This window comes from Lepisosteus platostomus, chromosome 5 (genome assembly GCF_059453375.1).
Source record: "Lepisosteus platostomus isolate fLepPlt1 chromosome 5, fLepPlt1.hap1, whole genome shotgun sequence".
NCBI lineage: Eukaryota > Metazoa > Chordata > Actinopteri > Semionotiformes > Lepisosteidae > Lepisosteus > Lepisosteus platostomus.
Genome location: NC_142615.1, coordinates 67,570,226 through 67,589,931, shown reverse-complemented (window position 1 = coordinate 67,589,931; position 19,706 = coordinate 67,570,226). Strand labels below are relative to the sequence as shown.

The following is a 19,706-nucleotide window of genomic DNA, read 5'->3' as shown; positions in this document are numbered from 1 at the left end:
GACCTGCTGGAGCTGATGCCTGAACCTGCTGGACCTGCTGGACCTGCTGGACCTGAACCTGCTGGACCTGAACCTGCTGCCTGAACCCAGACCTGCTGGACCTGCTGCCTGAACCTGAACCCGCTGGACCTGCTGCCTGATCCCGGACCTGCTGGACCTGCTGGACCTGCTGCCTGAACCTGAACCTGCTGCCTAAACCTGAACCTGCACCTGCTGGACCTGCTGCCTGAACCTGATCCTGCTGGACCCGCTGCCTAAACCTGAACCTGCTGGACCTGCTGCCTAAACCTGCTGGACCTGCTGCCTGAACCCAGACATGCTGGACCTGCTGGACCTGCTGCCTGAACCTGAACCTGCTGTACCTGCTGCCTGAACCTGCTGGAACTGATGCCTGGACCTGAACCTGCTGCCTAAACCTGAACCTGAACCTGCTGGACCTGCTGCCTGAACCTGAACCTGCTGCCTGAACCTGCACCTGCTGGACCTGCTGCCTGGACCTGAACCTGCTGCCTAAACCTGAACCTGCACCTGCTGGACCTGCTGCCTGAACCTGAACCTGCTGGACCTGCTGCCTAAACCTGAACCTGCTGGACCTGCTGCCTGAACCTGAACCAGCTGCCTGAACCTGAACCTGAACCTGCTGGACCTGCTGCCTGAACCTGCTGGACCTGCTGCCTGAACCTGAACCTGCTGCCTAAACCTGAACCTGAACCTGCTGGACCTGCTGCCTGAACCTGAACCTGCTGCCTGAACCTGCTGGAACTGATGCCTGGACCTGAACCAGCTGCCTAAACCTGAACCTGCACCTGCTGGACCTGCTGCCTGGAACTGCTGTACCTGCTGCCTGAACCTGCTGGAACTGATGCCTGGACCTGCTGGAACTGATGCCTGGACCTGAACCCTGCTGCCTAAACCTGAACCTGCACCTGCTGGACCTGCTGCCTGAACCTGGACCTGCTGCCTAAACCTGAACCTGCTGGACCTGCTGCCTGAACGCAGACATGCTGGACCTGCTGCCTGAACCTGAACCTGCTGCCTAAACCTGGACCTGCTGGACCTGCTGCCTGATCCTGCTGGAACTGATGCCTGGACCTGAACCTGCTGCCTAAACCTGAACCTGAACCTGCTGGACCTGCTGCCTGAACCTGAACCTGCTGCCTAAACCTGAACCTGCACCTGCTGGACCTGCTGCCTGAACCTGCTGGAACTGATGCCTGGACCTGAACCTGCTGCCTAAACCTGAACCTGCACCTGCTAGACCTGCTGCCTGAACCTGAACCTGCTGGACCTGCTGCCTAAACCTGAACCTGCTGGACCTGCTGCCTAAACCTGCTGGACCTGCTGCCTGAACCTGAACCTGCACCTGCTGGACCTGCTGCCTGAGCCTGATCCTGCTGGACCCGCTGCCTAAACCTGAACCTGCTGGACCCGCTGCCTAAACCTGCTGGACCTGCTGCCTGAACCCAGACATGCTAGACCTGCTGGACCTGCTGCCTGAACCTGAACCTGCTGGACCTGCTGCCTGAACCTGCTGGACCTGCTGCCTGATCCCGGACCTGCTGGACCTGCTGCCTGATCCTGCTGGACCTGCTGCCTGAACCTGGACCTGCTGGACCTGCTGCCTGAACCTGAACCCGCTGGACCTGCTGCCTGATCCTGCTGGACCCGCTGCCTAAACCTGATCCTGCTGGACCTGCTGCCTGAACCTGAACCTGCTGGACCTGCTGCCTGAACCTGCTGGACCTGCTGCCTGATCCTGAACCTGAACCTGCTGGACCTGCTGCCTGAACCTGCTGGACCTGCTGCCTGAACCTGGACCTGCTGGACCTGCTGGACCTGCTGCCTGAACCCGCTGGACCTGCTGGACCTGCTGCCTGAACCTGAACCCGCTGGACCTGCTGCCTGAACCTGGACCTGCTGGACCTGCTGCCTGATCCTGCTGGACCTGCTGCCTGAACCTGAACCTGCTGGACCTGCTGCCTGAACCTGCTGGACCTGCTGGACCTGCTGGAGCTGATGCCTGAACCTGCTGGACCTGCTGGACCTGCTGGACCTGAACCTGCTGGACCTGAACCTGCTGCCTGAACCCAGACCTGCTGGACCTGCTGCCTGAACCTGAACCCGCTGGACCTGCTGCCTGATCCCGGACCTGCTGGACCTGCTGGACCTGCTGCCTGAACCTGAGCCTGCTGGACCTGCTGCCTGAACCTGCTGGACCTGCTGGACTGAACCTGAACCTGCACCTGCTGGACCTGCTGCCTGAGCCTGATCCTGCTGGACCCGCTGCCTAAACCTGAACCTGCTGGACCTGCTGCCTGAACCTGCTGGACCTGCTGCCTGATCCCGGACCTGCTGGACCTGCTGCCTGATCCTGCTGGACCTGCTGCCTGAACCTGAACCTGCTGGACCTGCTGCCTGAACCTGCTGGACCTGCTGCCTGAACCTGAACCTGCTGCCTAAACCTGAACCTGAACCTGCTGGACCTGCTGCCTGAACCTGAACCTGCTGCCTGAACCTGCTGGAACTGATGCCTGGACCTGAACCAGCTGCCTAAACCTGAACCTGCACCTGCTGGACCTGCTGCCTGGAACTGCTGTACCTGCTGCCTGAACCTGCTGGAACTGATGCCTGGACCTGCTGGAACTGATGCCTGGACCTGAACCCTGCTGCCTAAACCTGAACCTGCACCTGCTGGACCTGCTGCCTGAACCTGGACCTGCTGCCTAAACCTGAACCTGCTGGACCTGCTGCCTGAACGCAGACATGCTGGACCTGCTGGACCTGCTGCCTGAACCTGAACCTGCTGCCTAAACCTGGACCTGCTGGACCTGCTGCCTGATCCTGCTGGAACTGATGCCTGGACCTGAACCTGCTGCCTAAACCTGAACCTGAACCTGCTGGACCTGCTGCCTGAACCTGAACCTGCTGCCTAAACCTGAACCTGCACCTGCTGGACCTGCTGCCTGAACCTGCTGGAACTGATGCCTGGACCTGAACCTGCTGCCTAAACCTGAACCTGCACCTGCTAGACCTGCTGCCTGAACCTGAACCTGCTGGACCTGCTGCCTAAACCTGAACCTGCTGGACCTGCTGCCTAAACCTGCTGGACCTGCTGCCTGAACCTGAACCTGCACCTGCTGGACCTGCTGCCTGAGCCTGATCCTGCTGGACCCGCTGCCTAAACCTGAACCTGCTGGACCCGCTGCCTAAACCTGCTGGACCTGCTGCCTGAACCCAGACATGCTAGACCTGCTGGACCTGCTGCCTGAACCTGAACCTGCTGGACCTGCTGCCTGAACCTGCTGGAACTGATGCCTGGACCTGAACCTGCTGCCTAAACCTGAACCTGAACCTGCTGGACCTGCTGCCTGAACCCAGACATGCTAGACCTGCTGGACCTGCTGCCTGAACCTGAACCTGCTGGACCTGCTGCCTGAACCTGCTGGACCTGCTGCCTGATCCCGGACCTGCTGGACCTGCTGCCTGATCCTGCTGGACCTGCTGCCTGAACCTGGACCTGCTGGACCTGCTGGACCTGCTGCCTGAACCTGAACCCGCTGGACCTGCTGCCTGATCCTGAACCTGAACCTGCTGGACCTGCTGCCTGAACCTGCTGGACCTGCTGCCTGAACCTGGACCTGCTGGACCTGCTGGACCTGCTGCCTGAACCTGAACCCGCTGGACCTGCTGCCTGAACCTGGACCTGCTGGACCTGCTGCCTGATCCTGCTGGACCTGCTGCCTGAACCTGGACCTGCTGGACCTGCTGCCTGAACCTGCTGGACCTGCTGGACCTGCTGGACCTGCTGCCTGAACCTGAACCTGCTGGACCTGCTGCCTGAACCTGAACCTGCTGGACCTGCTGCCTGAACCTGCTGGACCTGCTGGACCTGCTGGAGCTGATGCCTGAACCTGCTGGACCTGCTGGACCTGCTGGACCTGAACCTGCTGGACCTGAACCTGCTGCCTGAACCCAGACCTGCTGGACCTGCTGCCTGAACCTGAACCCGCTGGACCTGCTGCCTGAACCTGCTGGACCTGCTGCCTGAACCTGAACCTGCTGGACCTGCTGCCTGATCCTGGACCTGCTGGACCTGCTGCCTGATCCTGCTGGACCTGCTGCCTGAACCTGAACCTGCTGGACCTGCTGCCTGAACCTGCTGGACCTGCTGGACCTGCTGGAGCTGATGCCTGAACCTGCTGGACCTGCTGGACCTGCTGGACCTGAACCTGCTGGACCTGAACCTGCTGCCTGAACCCAGACCTGCTGGACCTGCTGCCTGAACCTGAACCCGCTGGACCTGCTGCCTGAACCTGCTGGACCTGCTGGACCTGCTGGAGCTGATGCCTGAACCTGCTGGACCTGCTGGACCTGCTGGACCTGAACCTGCTGGACCTGAACCTGCTGCCTGAACCCAGACCTGCTGGACCTGCTGCCTGAACCTGAACCTGCTGGACCTGCTGCCTGAACCCAGACCTGCTGGACCTGCTGCCTGAACCTGAACCCGCTGGACCTGCTGCCTGAACCTGCTGGACCTGCTGCCTGATCCCGGACCTGCTGGACCTGCTGCCTGATCCTGCTGGACCTGCTGCCTGAACCTGAACCTGCTGGACCTGCTGCCTGAACCTGCTGGACCTGCTGCCTGAACCTGAACCTGCTGCCTAAACCTGAACCTGAACCTGCTGGACCTGCTGCCTGAACCTGAACCTGCTGCCTGAACCTGCTGGAACTGATGCCTGGACCTGAACCAGCTGCCTAAACCTGAACCTGCACCTGCTGGACCTGCTGCCTGGAACTGCTGTACCTGCTGCCTGAACCTGCTGGAACTGATGCCTGGACCTGCTGGAACTGATGCCTGGACCTGAACCCTGCTGCCTAAACCTGAACCTGCACCTGCTGGACCTGCTGCCTGAACCTGGACCTGCTGCCTAAACCTGAACCTGCTGGACCTGCTGCCTGAACGCAGACATGCTGGACCTGCTGGACCTGCTGCCTGAACCTGAACCTGCTGCCTAAACCTGGACCTGCTGGACCTGCTGCCTGATCCTGCTGGAACTGATGCCTGGACCTGAACCTGCTGCCTAAACCTGAACCTGAACCTGCTGGACCTGCTGCCTGAACCTGAACCTGCTGCCTAAACCTGAACCTGCACCTGCTGGACCTGCTGCCTGAACCTGCTGGAACTGATGCCTGGACCTGAACCTGCTGCCTAAACCTGAACCTGCACCTGCTAGACCTGCTGCCTGAACCTGAACCTGCTGGACCTGCTGCCTAAACCTGAACCTGCTGGACCTGCTGCCTAAACCTGCTGGACCTGCTGCCTGAACCTGAACCTGCACCTGCTGGACCTGCTGCCTGAGCCTGATCCTGCTGGACCCGCTGCCTAAACCTGAACCTGCTGGACCCGCTGCCTAAACCTGCTGGACCTGCTGCCTGAACCCAGACATGCTAGACCTGCTGGACCTGCTGCCTGAACCTGAACCTGCTGGACCTGCTGCCTGAACCTGCTGGAACTGATGCCTGGACCTGAACCTGCTGCCTAAACCTGAACCTGAACCTGCTGGACCTGCTGCCTGAACCCAGACATGCTAGACCTGCTGGACCTGCTGCCTGAACCTGAACCTGCTGGACCTGCTGCCTGAACCTGCTGGACCTGCTGCCTGATCCCGGACCTGCTGGACCTGCTGCCTGATCCTGCTGGACCTGCTGCCTGAACCTGGACCTGCTGGACCTGCTGGACCTGCTGCCTGAACCTGAACCCGCTGGACCTGCTGCCTGATCCTGAACCTGAACCTGCTGGACCTGCACCTGCTGGACCTGCTGGACCTGCTGCCTGAACCCGCTGGACCTGCTGCCTGATCCTGAACCTGAACCTGCTGGACCTGCTGCCTGAACCTGGACCTGCTGGACCTGCTGGACCTGCTGCCTGAACCTGAACCCGCTGGACCTGCTGCCTGAACCTGGACCTGCTGGACCTGCTGCCTGATCCTGCTGGACCTGCTGCCTGAACCTGAACCTGCTGGACCTGCTGCCTGAACCTGCTGGACCTGCTGGACCTGCTGGAGCTGATGCCTGAACCTGCTGGACCTGCTGGACCTGCTGGACCTGAACCTGCTGGACCTGAACCTGCTGCCTGAACCCAGACCTGCTGGACCTGCTGCCTGAACCTGAACCCGCTGGACCTGCTGCCTGAACCTGCTGGACCTGCTGGACCTGGACCTGCTGCCTGAACCTGCTGGACCTGCTGTACCTGCTGGAGCTGATGCCTGAACCTGCTGGACCTGAACCTGCTGGACCTGAACCTGCTGCCTGGACCTGAACCTGCTGCCTGAACCTGACCCTGCTGGACCTGGACCTGCTGGACCTGGACCTGCTGGACCTGGACCTGCTGCCTGAACCTGACCCACCTCTCTCCTTGAAGTGCGGGTTGGGGAAGACCTTCAGCCGGGCCCGAGCTTGCCTCTTCCTCTCTCCGTCCTCCTCCTCCGACAGCAGCAGAGCGCCCTCGATCAGCTGAGTCTCCTCCATGGCTCCGGCACTGCAGAGCAGCAAGAGCCACACTGTTCACCCCACTCCCCTGGGGACCCCCACACCCCTCAGGACCCCCCTCTCCTCCCCTGGGGACCCCCACACCCCTCAGGACCCCCCCTCCCCTCCCCTCGGGACCCCCACACCCCTCAGGACCCCCCCTCCCCTCCCCTCAGGACCCCCACACCGTTCACCCCACTCCCCTGGGGACCCCCACACCCCTCAGGACCCCCCCTCCCCTCCCCTCCCCTCGGGACCCCCACATCGTTCACCCCCCTCCCCTCGGGACCCCCACACCCCTCCCCTGGGGACCCCCACACCGCGGGACCCCCCTACTGCCTCAGCCTAGAAAGCAAGGTCACAGAGCGCTTGTGGTAAGGGCTGGTGACAAACTCGGGGTGAGGGGGCACAGTGTGTGTGTGTGTGTGTGTGTGTGCGTGTGTGCGTGCGTGCGTGCAGGGTATCATGTGTGTGCACAGTGTGTCTGCGTGCAGCATATTGTGTGTGTACGCACTGTGTGCCTACACAATGTGTCTGCATGCAGCGTATTGTGTGTGCGTGCAGCGTGTTGTGTGTGTGTGCGTGCCTGAAGCATATTGTGTGTGCAGTGTGTGTGTGTGTGTGCACGGTCTGTGTGCATGCAGAGTACTGTGTGTGTTTGCAGTGTGTCTTCATGCAGCATATTGTGTGTGTGTAGTGTGTGCGTGCACAGTGTGTTTGCAGTGTGTCTTCGTGCAGCAGATTGTGTGTGCATGCAGCAAATTGTGGGTGTGCGCAGTGTGTGCATGCAGCGTATTGTGTGTGCATGCAGCATATTGTGGGTGTGCGCAGTGTGTGCATGCAGCGTATTGTGTGTGCATGCAGCATATTGTGTGCATGCACAGTCTGTGTGTGTGTGCAGCTGTTTACACTGAGAGGAGCGCTAATGAGGATCTCCCACCCCAGCCTGCTCCCCTCTCCCGCCCCTCTCTGTGTACAGCAGTCTGCCTCCTGTCGGTGTGAAACGCTACACTGCGGGAAGGGGGTCCCGACCCCACTCTCCACGGGCGCCCGTGGGGGGCAAATTAACACGCCAGCTCGCCCTGCTCTCCGAGCCCCGGCAGCCCCAAGCCCGGGTGCGCGTCCCCGCAGCCCCCTGCGACCCCCGGCCCTTACCTGCGGCTCCCCACGCGTGTTTCCCGCAGGGACAGCGCGCCCACTCCGCCACGGGTATCCAGCTCAGCCGCGGCCTCCGCGACCGTCTTCCTGTTGTGCGCCGCGCCGATCGGCCCCGTCCCTCCCCCCCCGAACACGCCTATTCGCCGGGGCGGCCGTCCGTCAAGCGCCCGGGCCCCTTCTCGTCGGCTATTGGGCAGCAGCGACGCCAGTCGCGAAGATCCCGGCGCCTGATTGGGCGAGAGGACACGGCGGACGAGCGGAAACGGAGGGATTCCGGTGCTCCTGCCGAGGGGGCGGGATGAGGGGAGAGGAGCGGGCAGGCGATTGGTGGAGCAGACTGTGGGGGCGTGGTCTGCAGGCTTAATTTGTGTGTTTCCACGCAGTATTGACTGGAGCCGGGCTCCGGCGTGGGCTCCAACCTGGGTCTCGCCGGCTATTCGCCGGAAACATGGCGAGTTCATTGACGATCGGCATAGACCAGTCCTGTAGCTTCAGACCAGGAACATCTAAACACTCTTATAAACACTCGGCAGACCCAAGGACAGGTTTTTTGTTTTATTTTTTTTGTTTATGTTTAACAGACGGAACACAAATGACCAGACAAACGAGCGTACATATAACAATTCAAGACAAAAAGATCGCCAGGGGGTACATATTACTCCATACATTCAAGTTATAAAGATTAAAACAACATAAATAATAAATTAAATACGCTTTCGTAGTTTTGCACTTACTTTTTTGCAAATACGTCCATTTTAAAATGCCGAGACAAAGGGGTCTTCCCAGACCACTTCATTTTCTGTATATAATAACGTGCCATTAGAAAAATTGAATTAGAAACGAAATTTTAATATTGTTCTCGACGGGGCTGAACCTTAACATAACATCTTGTTCCCTCAAAACAAATATCAATATTGGTTTCTCTTTTTTAATAGAAGTCTACAACTTAGTCCAGAAAATGTTTACCCTGGGACATAACCAAAACAGATGCTGAATAGTTCCAGGGCTACTGTCACACACACACACAAAAAAAAACACAGTTGTCATCTATATTCATTTAAAATCGCTGGACAACAAGAGTCTTCACTGGGAACATTCGTCGAATTATGTTGTATGAAACCTCCTTCACCTTACTGGTTATACAATATCTATTGGGCATCACCCAGCTCTTTCTCCTGTCAGTGCGTTTTCCAAATGCGGAGTTCCAACATATTGAAATCGCGGTGATGTCTTTTTTAACAGGGATCTCAAAAGGTCCCTCCCCCGAACACACCTATTCGACGGGGCGGCCGTCCGTCAAGCCAGGCTCGCCGACTATTGGGCAGCAGCCCTGCCCCTCGCCGAGCTCCCCGGTGTCTGATTGGCCGGCAGGACGAGGCGACGTGGGGGGGGGGGGGGGGGGGGGAGAGGAGGGCTTTCTAAGGGAGGTGTGGAACGCTTGGACATGCGCGATGCGCTTGAAGCGCCCGCGACGTCATCACAACGCGACGTCCTCCCGCCCAGTGACGGCATCTCTCCTTGCCTTGCAGTAACTCGACGGCTTATATAAGCGATATATACGTCAAGACGTCCAAACCCCTTCCCCCCCTCTCTGCTCCCAACTTCGCTTACTGACCGAGAGCGTCTTGCACCGTCTCCCCTCGCACCGGGGGGCGGCAGGGCTTGTCTGCGGGCGGGCGGGGGGGGGGGCAGATTACCGCTAAACTGGACTCATTAAGACTCAGTAACGGAGCAGAGACCCTAGCTCCTTCTCTCCAGACAGTTGGATGAGCTCCTTGAACTTGAACTTTACTGCCATATGTAACCGGTACACGTACTGGTACAATGGAATTCTTACTCACAGAAAGTCTCTCGATTGTTAAAACGAGTGTAAAAACACAAAGTGCAGACAGTGCATCAAGACAATAGACAAACAAACAGTAGACAATGTGCAAGTCAACAAGCAGTTTGAATGTAAACAATGCAGACGTGTAAACAATGACTGGAGATGTACAATAAATAAATTACAATGAGGCAGATGGTGATGGTGTAGGTGTGGTCCGAGGGGGATGGCTAAATGTGTTCGCCAGTCTCACTGCTCGTGGATAGAAGCTATTGAAGAATCTAGTGGTCAGTGTCCGTATGCTCTTATATCTCTTGCCTGAGGGCAGTGGGGTGAAGAGCTCATGCCCGGGGTGGTGACTGTCCTCTGTGATGGCCAGAATTCTACCACGGCAGCGGTCCTCATAGAGCTGTTTAATCTCGGTGAGACCGCAGCCGATGATCTTCTGGGCCATATTGACCATTCTCTGCAGTGCCTTTCTTTCTCGCGAAGAGGTGTTGCCGTACCACACGGTGATCCCGTTGGGGAGGACGCTCTCGATTGCGCAGCGGTAGTTCACCAGCACAGGTACTGGCATCCCCCATCGCTTGAGGCACCTCAAGAAATAAAGGCGCTGCTGAGCCTTCTTCAAGATAGTCAGCGAATGAGTCAGTCAGTCAGTGTCTTCCAGTCAGGACAGCAGGCTCTACTGTACACAGAGAGGGGCGGGAGGGGGGAACAAGCCGATACCCTGGCTTCTCTCCAGACACAGCTGGGTGAGCTCCTCCAGTCAGGACAGGAGGCTCTACTGTACACAGAGAGGGGCGGGAGGGGGGAACAAGCTGATACCCTGGCTTCTCTCCAGACACAGCTGGGGGAGCTCCTCCAGTCAGGACAGGAGGCTCTACTGTACACAGAGAGGGGCGGGAGGGGGAACAAGCCGATACCCTGGCTTCTCTCCAGACACAGCTGGGTGAGCTCCTCCAGTCAGGACAGGAGGCTCTACTGTACACAGAGAGAGGCGGGAGGGGGGGAACAAGCTGATACCCTGGCTTCTCTCCAGACACAGCTGGGTGAGCTCCTCCAGTCAGGACAGGAGGCTCTACTGTACACAGAGAGGGGTGGGAGAGGGGAACAAGCTGCCCAGTCAGGACAGGGGGAACTGCTGTACTGTCTTGTCACTCACCAGTTCAGATCCCGGTCCAGGTCCGTTCTCCAAGCCCACCGGTCCGGCACCAGCCCACCCCCCCACCACCGTGCAAGGAAAAACAAAGGCAGCTCAACACCGCTTGGATTTTTTTTTAATAAAAACTTTTTATTTTTCCCAGAGGCTCCTTGCTTTTCAATATGAAAAAAAAAGTTCAAAAAGGGATCAAACACATGGGAAAAAAAAAACCACAACAAACTCAGAACACGCACGACACGGGAGAGGAAAAATCATTTAAAAACAAAGACGGCAGGAACACGCAAGACTCGTGACGGCATTTCGAGGGGGGGAGACCCGATCGAGACCACTACTGCCCGAGCTCCGCTCCTCCCAGAACCTCCCCACAGCTCCAACAGTAGCGTTCGAACTGGCAACCCCCCCTTCCTGGCCCCCCCCCACCAAAACACGCACGTCCCAATCTGATCGAACCCCCACATCCATTTGGCAGGGCAGAGGGCAGAGGGCAGAGGGCACTGCAGCTCCACTTCCTGTTTTAGTGAAGCCACTTCCTGTCTCGCTGGAGTGGGGGCTGGCTCATTTTGCACCCTATAAACACCCCCTTCCCCCCCCCCCAACCCAACACCCCTCCCTCCGCCACCACCAGACCCCGCGCGCGGGACGGTCGCTGGCGTCCGCGCGCGAGCCCACCGGCCTGCGTCCCCCCCCCCCCCCACCGAGGCCCGGCAGGGAGGCAGGGGTGGTGGTAGTGGTGGTGGGAGAAGAGGCGAGCGAGGGTGGGTAGGGGTGGAGCGGGGCTATACCCCCTCAAAGCTCGAGTGCGACCCACAGACCCGAGCAATCGAGCGCCGATCCGGCCAGGCCAAGCGGACGATCACTGCACTTGGGGAAGAAGAAGGATTCTCCTAGTTCTTGACCCCCCCCCCCCACCCTACAGGAGACCCCAGAACAACCAGCACCCCCCCCTCCCCCCCACCCACTTCACAGGGCAGGGGAGGGGGACCCCCCCCGAGTCTCATCTGATCTCAGAAGCTAAGCAAGGCTAAGGTCACCCTAACACTACCCTCCCCACCCTCTCTCCTCCTTTCCGCCCCTCCTCCCGAGACAAGGAACCGGTTCCAGGTAGGGGGTTCCGGGTTCAACTCCGCACACCGGCCAGAGAGGGTTGGCACAGCCAGCCCCTCCCACCACCAAAACGAAACCGCGACAGAGCCCGGGCAGCAGCCGGCTCGGAGGGCAGGAAAACAAAACAAAAAAAGAGGACAAAAGTGGACAAAGACTCCGCTGGTTCTGCCTGGCGAGAAGACGTGGCTCCGCCTCTCTCCCCCCTCCCCCCCCCCCGCAACCCCACAACCCCCCTCGATCTCAGGCGTCCTCCTCGGCCTCCTCCTCGAACTCGCCCTCCTCCTCCGCCGTGGCGTCCTGGTACTGCTGGTACTCGGAGACCAGGTCGTTCATGTTGCTCTCGGCCTCGGTGAACTCCATCTCGTCCATGCCCTCGCCCGTGTACCAGTGCAGGAAGGCCTTGCGGCGGAACATGGCGGTGAACTGCTCCGAGATGCGCTTGAACAGCTCCTGGATGGCGGTGGAGTTGCCGATGAAGGTGACGGCCATCTTGAGCCCCCGGGGCGGGATGTCGCAGACGGCCGTCTTGACGTTGTTGGGGATCCACTCCACGAAGTAGCTGCTGTTCTTGTTCTGCACGTTGAGCATCTGCTCGTCCACCTCCTTCATGGACATGCGGCCCCGGAAGACGGCGGCCACCGTCAGGTAGCGGCCGTGGCGCGGGTCGCAGGCGGCCATCATGTTCTTGGCGTCGAAGACCTGCTGGGTGAGCTCGGGCACGGTCAGGGCGCGGTACTGCTGGCTGCCCCGGCTGGTGAGGGGGGCAAAGCCGGGCATGAAGAAGTGCAGGCGGGGGAAGGGCACCATGTTGACGGCCAGCTTGCGCAGGTCGGCGTTGAGCTGCCCGGGGAAGCGCAGGCAGGTGGTGACGCCGCTCATGGTGGCCGACACCAGGTGGTTCAGGTCGCCGTACGTGGGCGTGGTCAGCTTCAGGGTGCGGAAGCAGATGTCGTAGAGGGCCTCGTTGTCGATGCAGTAGGTCTCGTCCGTGTTCTCCACCAGCTGGTGCACCGACAGGGTGGCGTTGTAGGGCTCCACCACCGTGTCGGACACCTTGGGCGAGGGCACCACGCTGAAGGTGTTCATGATGCGGTCGGGGTACTCCTCGCGGATCTTGCTGATCAGCAGGGTGCCCATGCCCGAGCCCGTGCCCCCGCCCAGCGAGTGGGTGAGCTGGAAGCCCTGCAGGCAGTCGCAGCTCTCCGCCTCCTTCCGCACCACGTCCAGCACCGAGTCCACCAGCTCCGCCCCCTCCGTGTAGTGGCCCTTGGCCCAGTTGTTGCCGGCGCCGCTCTGGCCTGCAGGGGGGCGGGGGAGGGGAGAGAGGTGAGGGTCCGATCTCACTGGGCTGGACTGTGCTGTCCTCTGTTTTTACCCTGATCTCACTGGGCTGGACTGTGTTTTTACCCTGACCTCACTGGGCTGTCCTGTGTTTTTACCCTGATCTCACTGGGCTGTCCTGCGTTTTTACCCTGACCTCACTGGGCTGGACTGCGCTGTCCTACTGTGTTTCTACCCTGATCTCACTGGGCTGGACTGTGTTTTTACCCTGATCTCACTGCGCTGGACTGCGCTGTCCTACTGTGTTTCTACCCTGATCTCACTGGGCTGGACTGTGTTTCTACCCTGATCTCACTGGGCTGGACTGTGTTTTTACCCTGATCTCACTGCGCTGGACTGCACTGTCCTGTGTTTCTACCCTGATCTCACTGGGCTGGACTGTGTTTTTACCCTGATCTCACTGGGCTGGACTGTGTTTTTACCCTGATCTCACTGGGCTGGACTGCGCTGTCCTGTGTTTTTACCCTGACCTCACTGGGCTGTCCTATGTTTTTACCCTGATCTCACTGGGCTGTACTGCGCTGTCCTGTGTTTCTACCCTGACCTCACTGGGCTGTCCTATGTTTCTACCCTGACCTCACTGGGCTGTCCTATGTTTTTACCCTGACCTCACTGGGCTGTCCTATGTTTTTACCCTGACCTCACTGGGCTGTCCTATGTTTTTACCCTGACCTCACTGGGCTGTCCTGCACTGTCCTGTGTTTTTACCCTGACCTCACTGGGCTGGACTGTGTTTTTACCCCACCCACCCCCCACCCCACTCACCGAAGACGAAGTTGTCGGGCCTGAAGATCTGTCCGAAGGGTCCGGACCTCACCGAGTCCATGGTCCCGGGTTCGAGGTCCACCAGGATGGCCCTCGGCACGTATTTACCACCTCCAAGAGATCGCAAGACAGGAGAGAGTCACCTGGACAGCAGGAACCGTAAAGGACACGCAAAACTGGGGACCCCCCCCACCCCACCGCAGAAACACCCCTCCCTCCCCCATCACCCTAGAGCAACCCCCAATCTCTGACCCCCGACCTCTGACCCAGCCCACATCACCACCCCACCCCTAGAGAAGACCAGCGCCGAAGACCCGCTGCCCCCAGAGAGACCCGGTCCAGTCGGTCAGTCTTACTGGTTTGTGGCAAGCGTACTGGCCCCCATTACCCATAAAGCTCCCGGAGCGGAGTGTCGAGGAAAAGCGCGACATGGAAGTGTCGGGGAATCTGCAGTGACTCGCCGCGACCACCGGGGGGCGCCCCCCACACGCCGGAGAGGACTGGTACCTGTGGCCTCGTTGTAGTAGACGCTGATCCTGTCCAGCTGCAGGTCGCTGTCGCCGTGGTAGGTGCCCGTGGGGTCGATGCCATGCTCGTCGCTGATGACCTCCCAGAACTGGGGGAACGAGAGAGAGAGAGAGAGAGACATGCTGGGGTTAGAGACTCCTCATCATTCTCCGCCGTCACCCCGGAAGAAAGAGGGGTCCCAACTCACCCACCCCCACAAGAGTAAGAGCACAGGCACAGCGGCCCGTCAAGTCTGAAAAAGGATTCTCAATCGATCGACGAGCACAGGGGCAGCAGATCGTTCTGCCAATGGGGGCAGCAGATCTGAGCCGGTTCAGGGAGCTTTTACCCTGATCTCACTGCGCTGTACTGTGTTTTTACCCTGATCTCACTGGGCTGCTCTGCACTGTCCTGTTTTGACCCTGATCTCACTGGGCTTTACTGCGCTGTCCTGTGTTTTTACCCCGATCTCACTGGGCTGTACTGCACTGTCCTGTGTTTTTACCCTGATCTCACTGGGCTGGACTGCACTGTCCTGTGTTTTTACCCTGATCTCACTGGGCTGTCCTGTGTTTTTACCCCGATCTCACTGGGCTGTACTGCGCTGTCCTGTGTTTTTACCCTGACCTCACTGGGCTGAACTCTACTGTACTGTGTTTTTACTACAATCTAACTGGGCTTTACTGCGCTGTCCTGTGTTTCTACCCTGATCTCACTGGGCTGTACTGCACTGTACCCCGTTTGTACCCTGATCTCACCGGGGTTTTTAACAGCACAGCAGAGTAAATCACCAGACGAATCCTTCAGATTAAAGATGTGTCTCTCGCCAAGCGCAGATCAGAACTGACAACCGACAGGTTGCCGCAGGGAGAGAGAGGGAGCCGGCCTGATCCGGATTAGCCACCAATCCGACAGGAAGAGAGCCGCAGGCGCGTGCAGAGGGTCAAGCGAGTTCAACACCGCAGCACGTGCACGCTGACCCCAATCCCAGCTGGACGAGCTCCTCCAGTTAGGACAGGGGGCTCTACTGTACACAGAGAGGGGTGGGAGGGGGGAACAAGCTGATACCCTGGCTTCTCTCCAGACACAGCTGGGTGAGCTCCTCCAGTCAGGACAGGAGGCTCTACTGTACACAGAGAGGGGTGGGGGTGGGGAACAAGTGGCCCATACAGACAGACAAACGCCCTGAACAGAGAAAGAGTTAAACCTCACCAAGATTTGCTAATGGGGGGGAAGAGGGGCATGCAGGTGAACTTAACAGCAAACCAAATGGCGCAGATCTATAGAGAGCAGACGCCAGGGCCCTATTTAATTAACCTTTACCCCAGGTACCTTAATTACCCCACTACTAGCTCACTGCCCCCCCTCACACACACAGGGCAGGGGGGGTAGCCGCCTCCCTCTCCTCACGAGGTCAGTCTCTCCTACCCTACAGGCCAGCTCTGCAGATCAGCTCATTAATCCCCCCCACATCCCTGATCCCTGGCCAGGACCGGATTTCTGGGGGATCTGCAGCCTGGAGAGGGGCCAGGCAGCAGGGTTTGAACTCCCTCGGAAAACCGTACAGGTCAGGAGTGAGGAGAGGCTTGTTCTCGGGGCTTAAAGAGATCTGGAAGACCCATACTGGCCTAGCAGGAGCTGGGCTCGTCGCTGGCCGCAGAGAGACCGAGATCTCTGCTCCCACTGGGCAGCTGGCCAACCCTGGAGGGGGAACAGACTGACTGCACTGACACACCTGGAGTGGATCAGACTGCTCCACACTGGGAGTCTGACAGCACTGTCACACCTGGAGCAGATCAGACTGCTCCACACTGGGAGTCTGACTGACAGCACTGTCACACCTGGAGCGGATCAGACTGCTGCACACTGGGAGTCTGACTGACAGCACTGTCACACCTGGAGCGGATCAGACTGCTGCGCACTGGGAGTCTGACAGCACTGTCACACCTGGAGCGGATCAGACTGCTCCACACTGGGAGTCTGACTGACAGCACTGTCACACCTGGAGCAGATCAGACTGCTGTGCACTGGGAGTCTGACAGCACTGTCACACCTGGAGCGGATCAGACTGCTCCACACTGGGAGTCTGACTGACAGCACTGTCACACCTGGAGCAGATCAGACTGCTGTGCACTGGGAGTCTGACAGCACTGTCACACCTGGAGCGGATCAGACTGCTGCGCACTGGGAGTCTGACAGCACTGTCACACCTGGAGCGGATCAGACTGCTGCGCACTGGGAGTCTGACTGACAGCACTGTCACACCTGGAGCGGATCAGACTGCTGCACACTGGGAGTTTGACAGCACTGTCACACCTGGAGCGGATCAGACTGCTGCCCTGTCACACCTGGAGGGGATCAGACTGCTGCACACTGGGAGTCTGACTGCACTGTCACACCTGGAGCGGATCAGACTGCTGCGCACTGGGAGTCTGACTGACAGCACTGTCACACCTGGAGGGGATCAGACAGCTCCACACTGGGGGTCTGACAGCACTGTCACACTGGGGGTCTGACAGCACTGTCACACCTGGAGCGGATCAGACTGCTGCACACTGGGAGTCTGACTGCACTGTCACACCTGGAGCGGATCAGACTGCTGCGCACTGGGAGTCTGACTGACAGCACTGTCACACCTGGAGGGGATCAGACTGCTGCCCTGTCACACCTGGAGCGGATCAGACTGCTGCCCTGTCACACCTGGAGCGGATCAGACTGCTGCCCTGTCACACCTGGAGCGGATCAGACTGCTGACAGACAGACATGACCCCACCCCTACTCCAGAACAGTCACAGACAGCTGAGCCACACAGCTAATCAATTAAATCGATTGCTGCTGCTCATAGCCGTTTCCCACCCCCACCACCACCTCGGATATCGCCTCCCCCCTCCACAAAGACAGTGGTATCCACACCGGCCACACGCGCAAAAAAAAACCCCACCACACGCGAGACGCATTGCAGTCCACCCCCCCCTCCTCCGTGGGCTCTGACCCGCACATAAAGACAGACCCCGCCCCAACTCCGACAGGAAAAAAAAAACACACTCCCGTCCACGCGAAACGACGCGTGTTTTTTCGGTCCGGCTTGAGTGGCGGACCCACCACCGATTTATTCTCTGCGGCGTGTGGCCACACAAAGACCCCCGCACCCCCCCCCCTCCACCCGCGACACAGACGCCACGCCGCTCGGTCCGCGTCTCAAAATGGAGGCGCCGGGAGCCGAGCGCGTCTCCGCCTTCCCACCCCTCCCTCAGGAGAAACAGCGACCCCCCCAAACCACCTTCGCCGGGGTACCCCGACACGGCGCGCGGCGGCGTGAACCCCGAGTCGGACGGGCGGAGGGGAGGAGGAGGAAGAGGGGGTAATTCGGGGACCGTGTCGGGGCGGCCAGCCCGGTTCGGACCGGCCCTGGCGGGGGGGCGGCAGGAGGGCGGATTCGCCTCGGACACACGGGGAACAAAGGAGACCCGCAGCCGGCTTCCTCTCTCTGTCTGTCTGTCTCTCCCCCCTCCTCCTCCTCGCTCCGGGAGAGAGGAGCCGGAGGAGAGAGAGACGGGCTCGGCGCCTGTCCGTGCCTCTGTCTGCCCGGACGCCATCTTCTCTCTCTCCCTCCTCTTCCTCCTCCGACCCGCACTCGCTCCGGGAGAGAGGAGCAGAGAGGAGAGAGAGAGAGACGGGCTCGGCGCCTGCTCGGACGCCATCTTCTCTCTCTCCTCCTCTAACTAACGGTGCGCCGACACCCACCCCCACCCGAGACACACAGAGACAGCGAGAGAGCCTCCACCCGCAACATCCCCCACTCCCGGACTCCGAACCGCAGCCTCACCCACCCCCCTCCCCGCAAGAAAACACCCACCCAGCCACCCGCGGACGGACGGACACGCACCGCTCCCACCCGCGACAGACAGACAGACACCGCCGCCGCCTCCGGCGCCCAAACCCGAGCCGATCCGCCTCCCCGAGAGGTCAGGCACCGACCCAACCCCCTCCCCAGCCCACTCCCACAGGGCGTGGAACCGGTACCGGCCACGGAAAAACTTTTTTTTTTCCCTTGCGGCTTTTAAAAAAACGGCATGAAAGACAGACCCCCTCCCCGCCCCCACTCCCGGCGAGGACAGCAGATGGTCGACAGGGCTGACACACACACAGAATCACGGGCGAGGCCACAGCTGCCGCCCCCCCCCACTCCTGTTCCCTGTCACGCGTGGGGAAAAGCGATACACTCGTAACCGGCCAGCCTGCAGCCGGGAGCACGCGTGGGCGCGTCCCCGGCGTCGCCTTTCACCCTCTGATGAGGTTTGACAGCCGCTACCCGGCTGAAATTCGGGGGGGTGAAAAAACACGCTCGATTCCCACTTGAATTTGTGTTTTTTTTTTTAATCGATCGCCCTCCGGTGCGTGGGGCTGTTTCCTCCCGGCTAGGGGACAGATTTGAGTTTTTTTGGAGGGGGAGTGGGGTGGGGGGAGACCGGGTCGCGTGTCTTTGTTAATCGCCCTTGATGATGATGATGATGATGATGAAGATGGTGGGGTTACCTTGGCGCCGATCTGGTTGCCGCACTGCCCGGCCTGGATGTGCACGATCTCCCTCATGGCTGGACTGCGAAGGAAAAAAAAGGAGGAAAAGCGACACTCGGGACGTGGACGTGGGGTGGGTCCGCCGCTGGCTTGCTCGGATGAGAGCCGGCGCCGCCGTGGACAAAGGCTATATACCCGGGGGGGCGGGCCCGGCGGGGCGGTGGAGGGGGGGCTCGGCGCGCCGCGATTGGCCGCCGCTGCCGCAGGCCGGCCGGGCGGGGCCGCTGATTGGAGGGGGAGGCCGGAGGAGGGCGGGGCCGGGGGGAGGGGCGGGAGGGCTCCGCTGTCTCTCGGTCTCTCTGCAGGGGGAAGGGCCGGAAGTGCACAGGGAGTGCCGGTGCCTGGCATGCTGGGAGTTGTAGTTTTTTTCCCCCCTCCCTCCTTCTCCAGACCGCTGGCATGGCGTATCTCCTCTTTCAGAAAATGCCCCCGGCCGGCCGCGGCGCTGTTTTGATCGGCGAGCGATGAGTCAGCGCGGACGCGGACGGGGAGAGGGAGAGAGACATGTTCGAGGCGTGGAGCTGTGTTCACGCGTGTCGTGAGGTCGGTGTCGGTGGCTGGCTGTGTTTGTATGGCGACCGCGATTTTATTCCATCATCTCGTCAATAAAGCGTCTTGAATGGAATTAAACTGAGAGAGGGACAGGCGGGGGAGAGACAGTCACACACAGAGAGAGACAGACAGTCAGACAGGGGGAGAGACAGTCACACAGAGAGAGAGACAGACAGTCAGACAGGA

The 19,706-nt window shown here is 59.9% G+C and overlaps 2 protein-coding genes across 7 annotated transcripts in view; both read right to left on the bottom strand.

Moving 5' to 3' along the window:
• mdc1 (mediator of DNA damage checkpoint 1) overlaps positions 1 to 7,794 on the bottom strand; it is a 34,987-nt gene extending 27,193 nt beyond the window's left edge. For all 5 annotated transcript variants that reach the window (XM_088632709.1, XM_088632711.1, XM_088632713.1 and 2 more), the window contains exons 1-2: positions 7,684 to 7,794; positions 6,408 to 6,538 (exon numbers count right to left, since the gene is read on the bottom strand). In XM_088632709.1, coding sequence (XP_088488835.1) covers positions 6,408 to 6,528 — 121 coding nt within the window. In that variant the 5' untranslated portion in view covers positions 6,529 to 6,538; positions 7,684 to 7,794. The remainder of the gene's footprint in view (positions 1 to 6,407; positions 6,539 to 7,683) is intronic.
• A 2,987-nt stretch (positions 7,795 to 10,781) lies between these two features.
• On the bottom strand, positions 10,782 to 19,090 carry LOC148671844 (tubulin beta chain). 2 transcript variants are annotated; one of them, XM_088632773.1, is made up of 4 exons: positions 18,927 to 19,090; positions 14,391 to 14,499; positions 13,884 to 13,994; positions 10,782 to 13,075 (listed from the first exon to the last, which is right to left on the bottom strand). In XM_088632773.1, the coding sequence occupies exons 1-4, from the start codon at positions 18,981 to 18,983 to the stop codon at positions 12,018 to 12,020; spliced, it is 1,335 nt and encodes a 444-aa protein (XP_088488899.1). In that variant the 5' UTR covers positions 18,984 to 19,090; the 3' UTR covers positions 10,782 to 12,017. The 2 variants fall into 2 exon arrangements, with proteins under 2 accessions (XP_088488899.1, XP_088488898.1); XM_088632772.1 differs by having other exon boundaries at positions 13,884 to 13,998; positions 14,392 to 14,499.
• Positions 19,091 to 19,706: the final 616 nt, after the last annotated feature.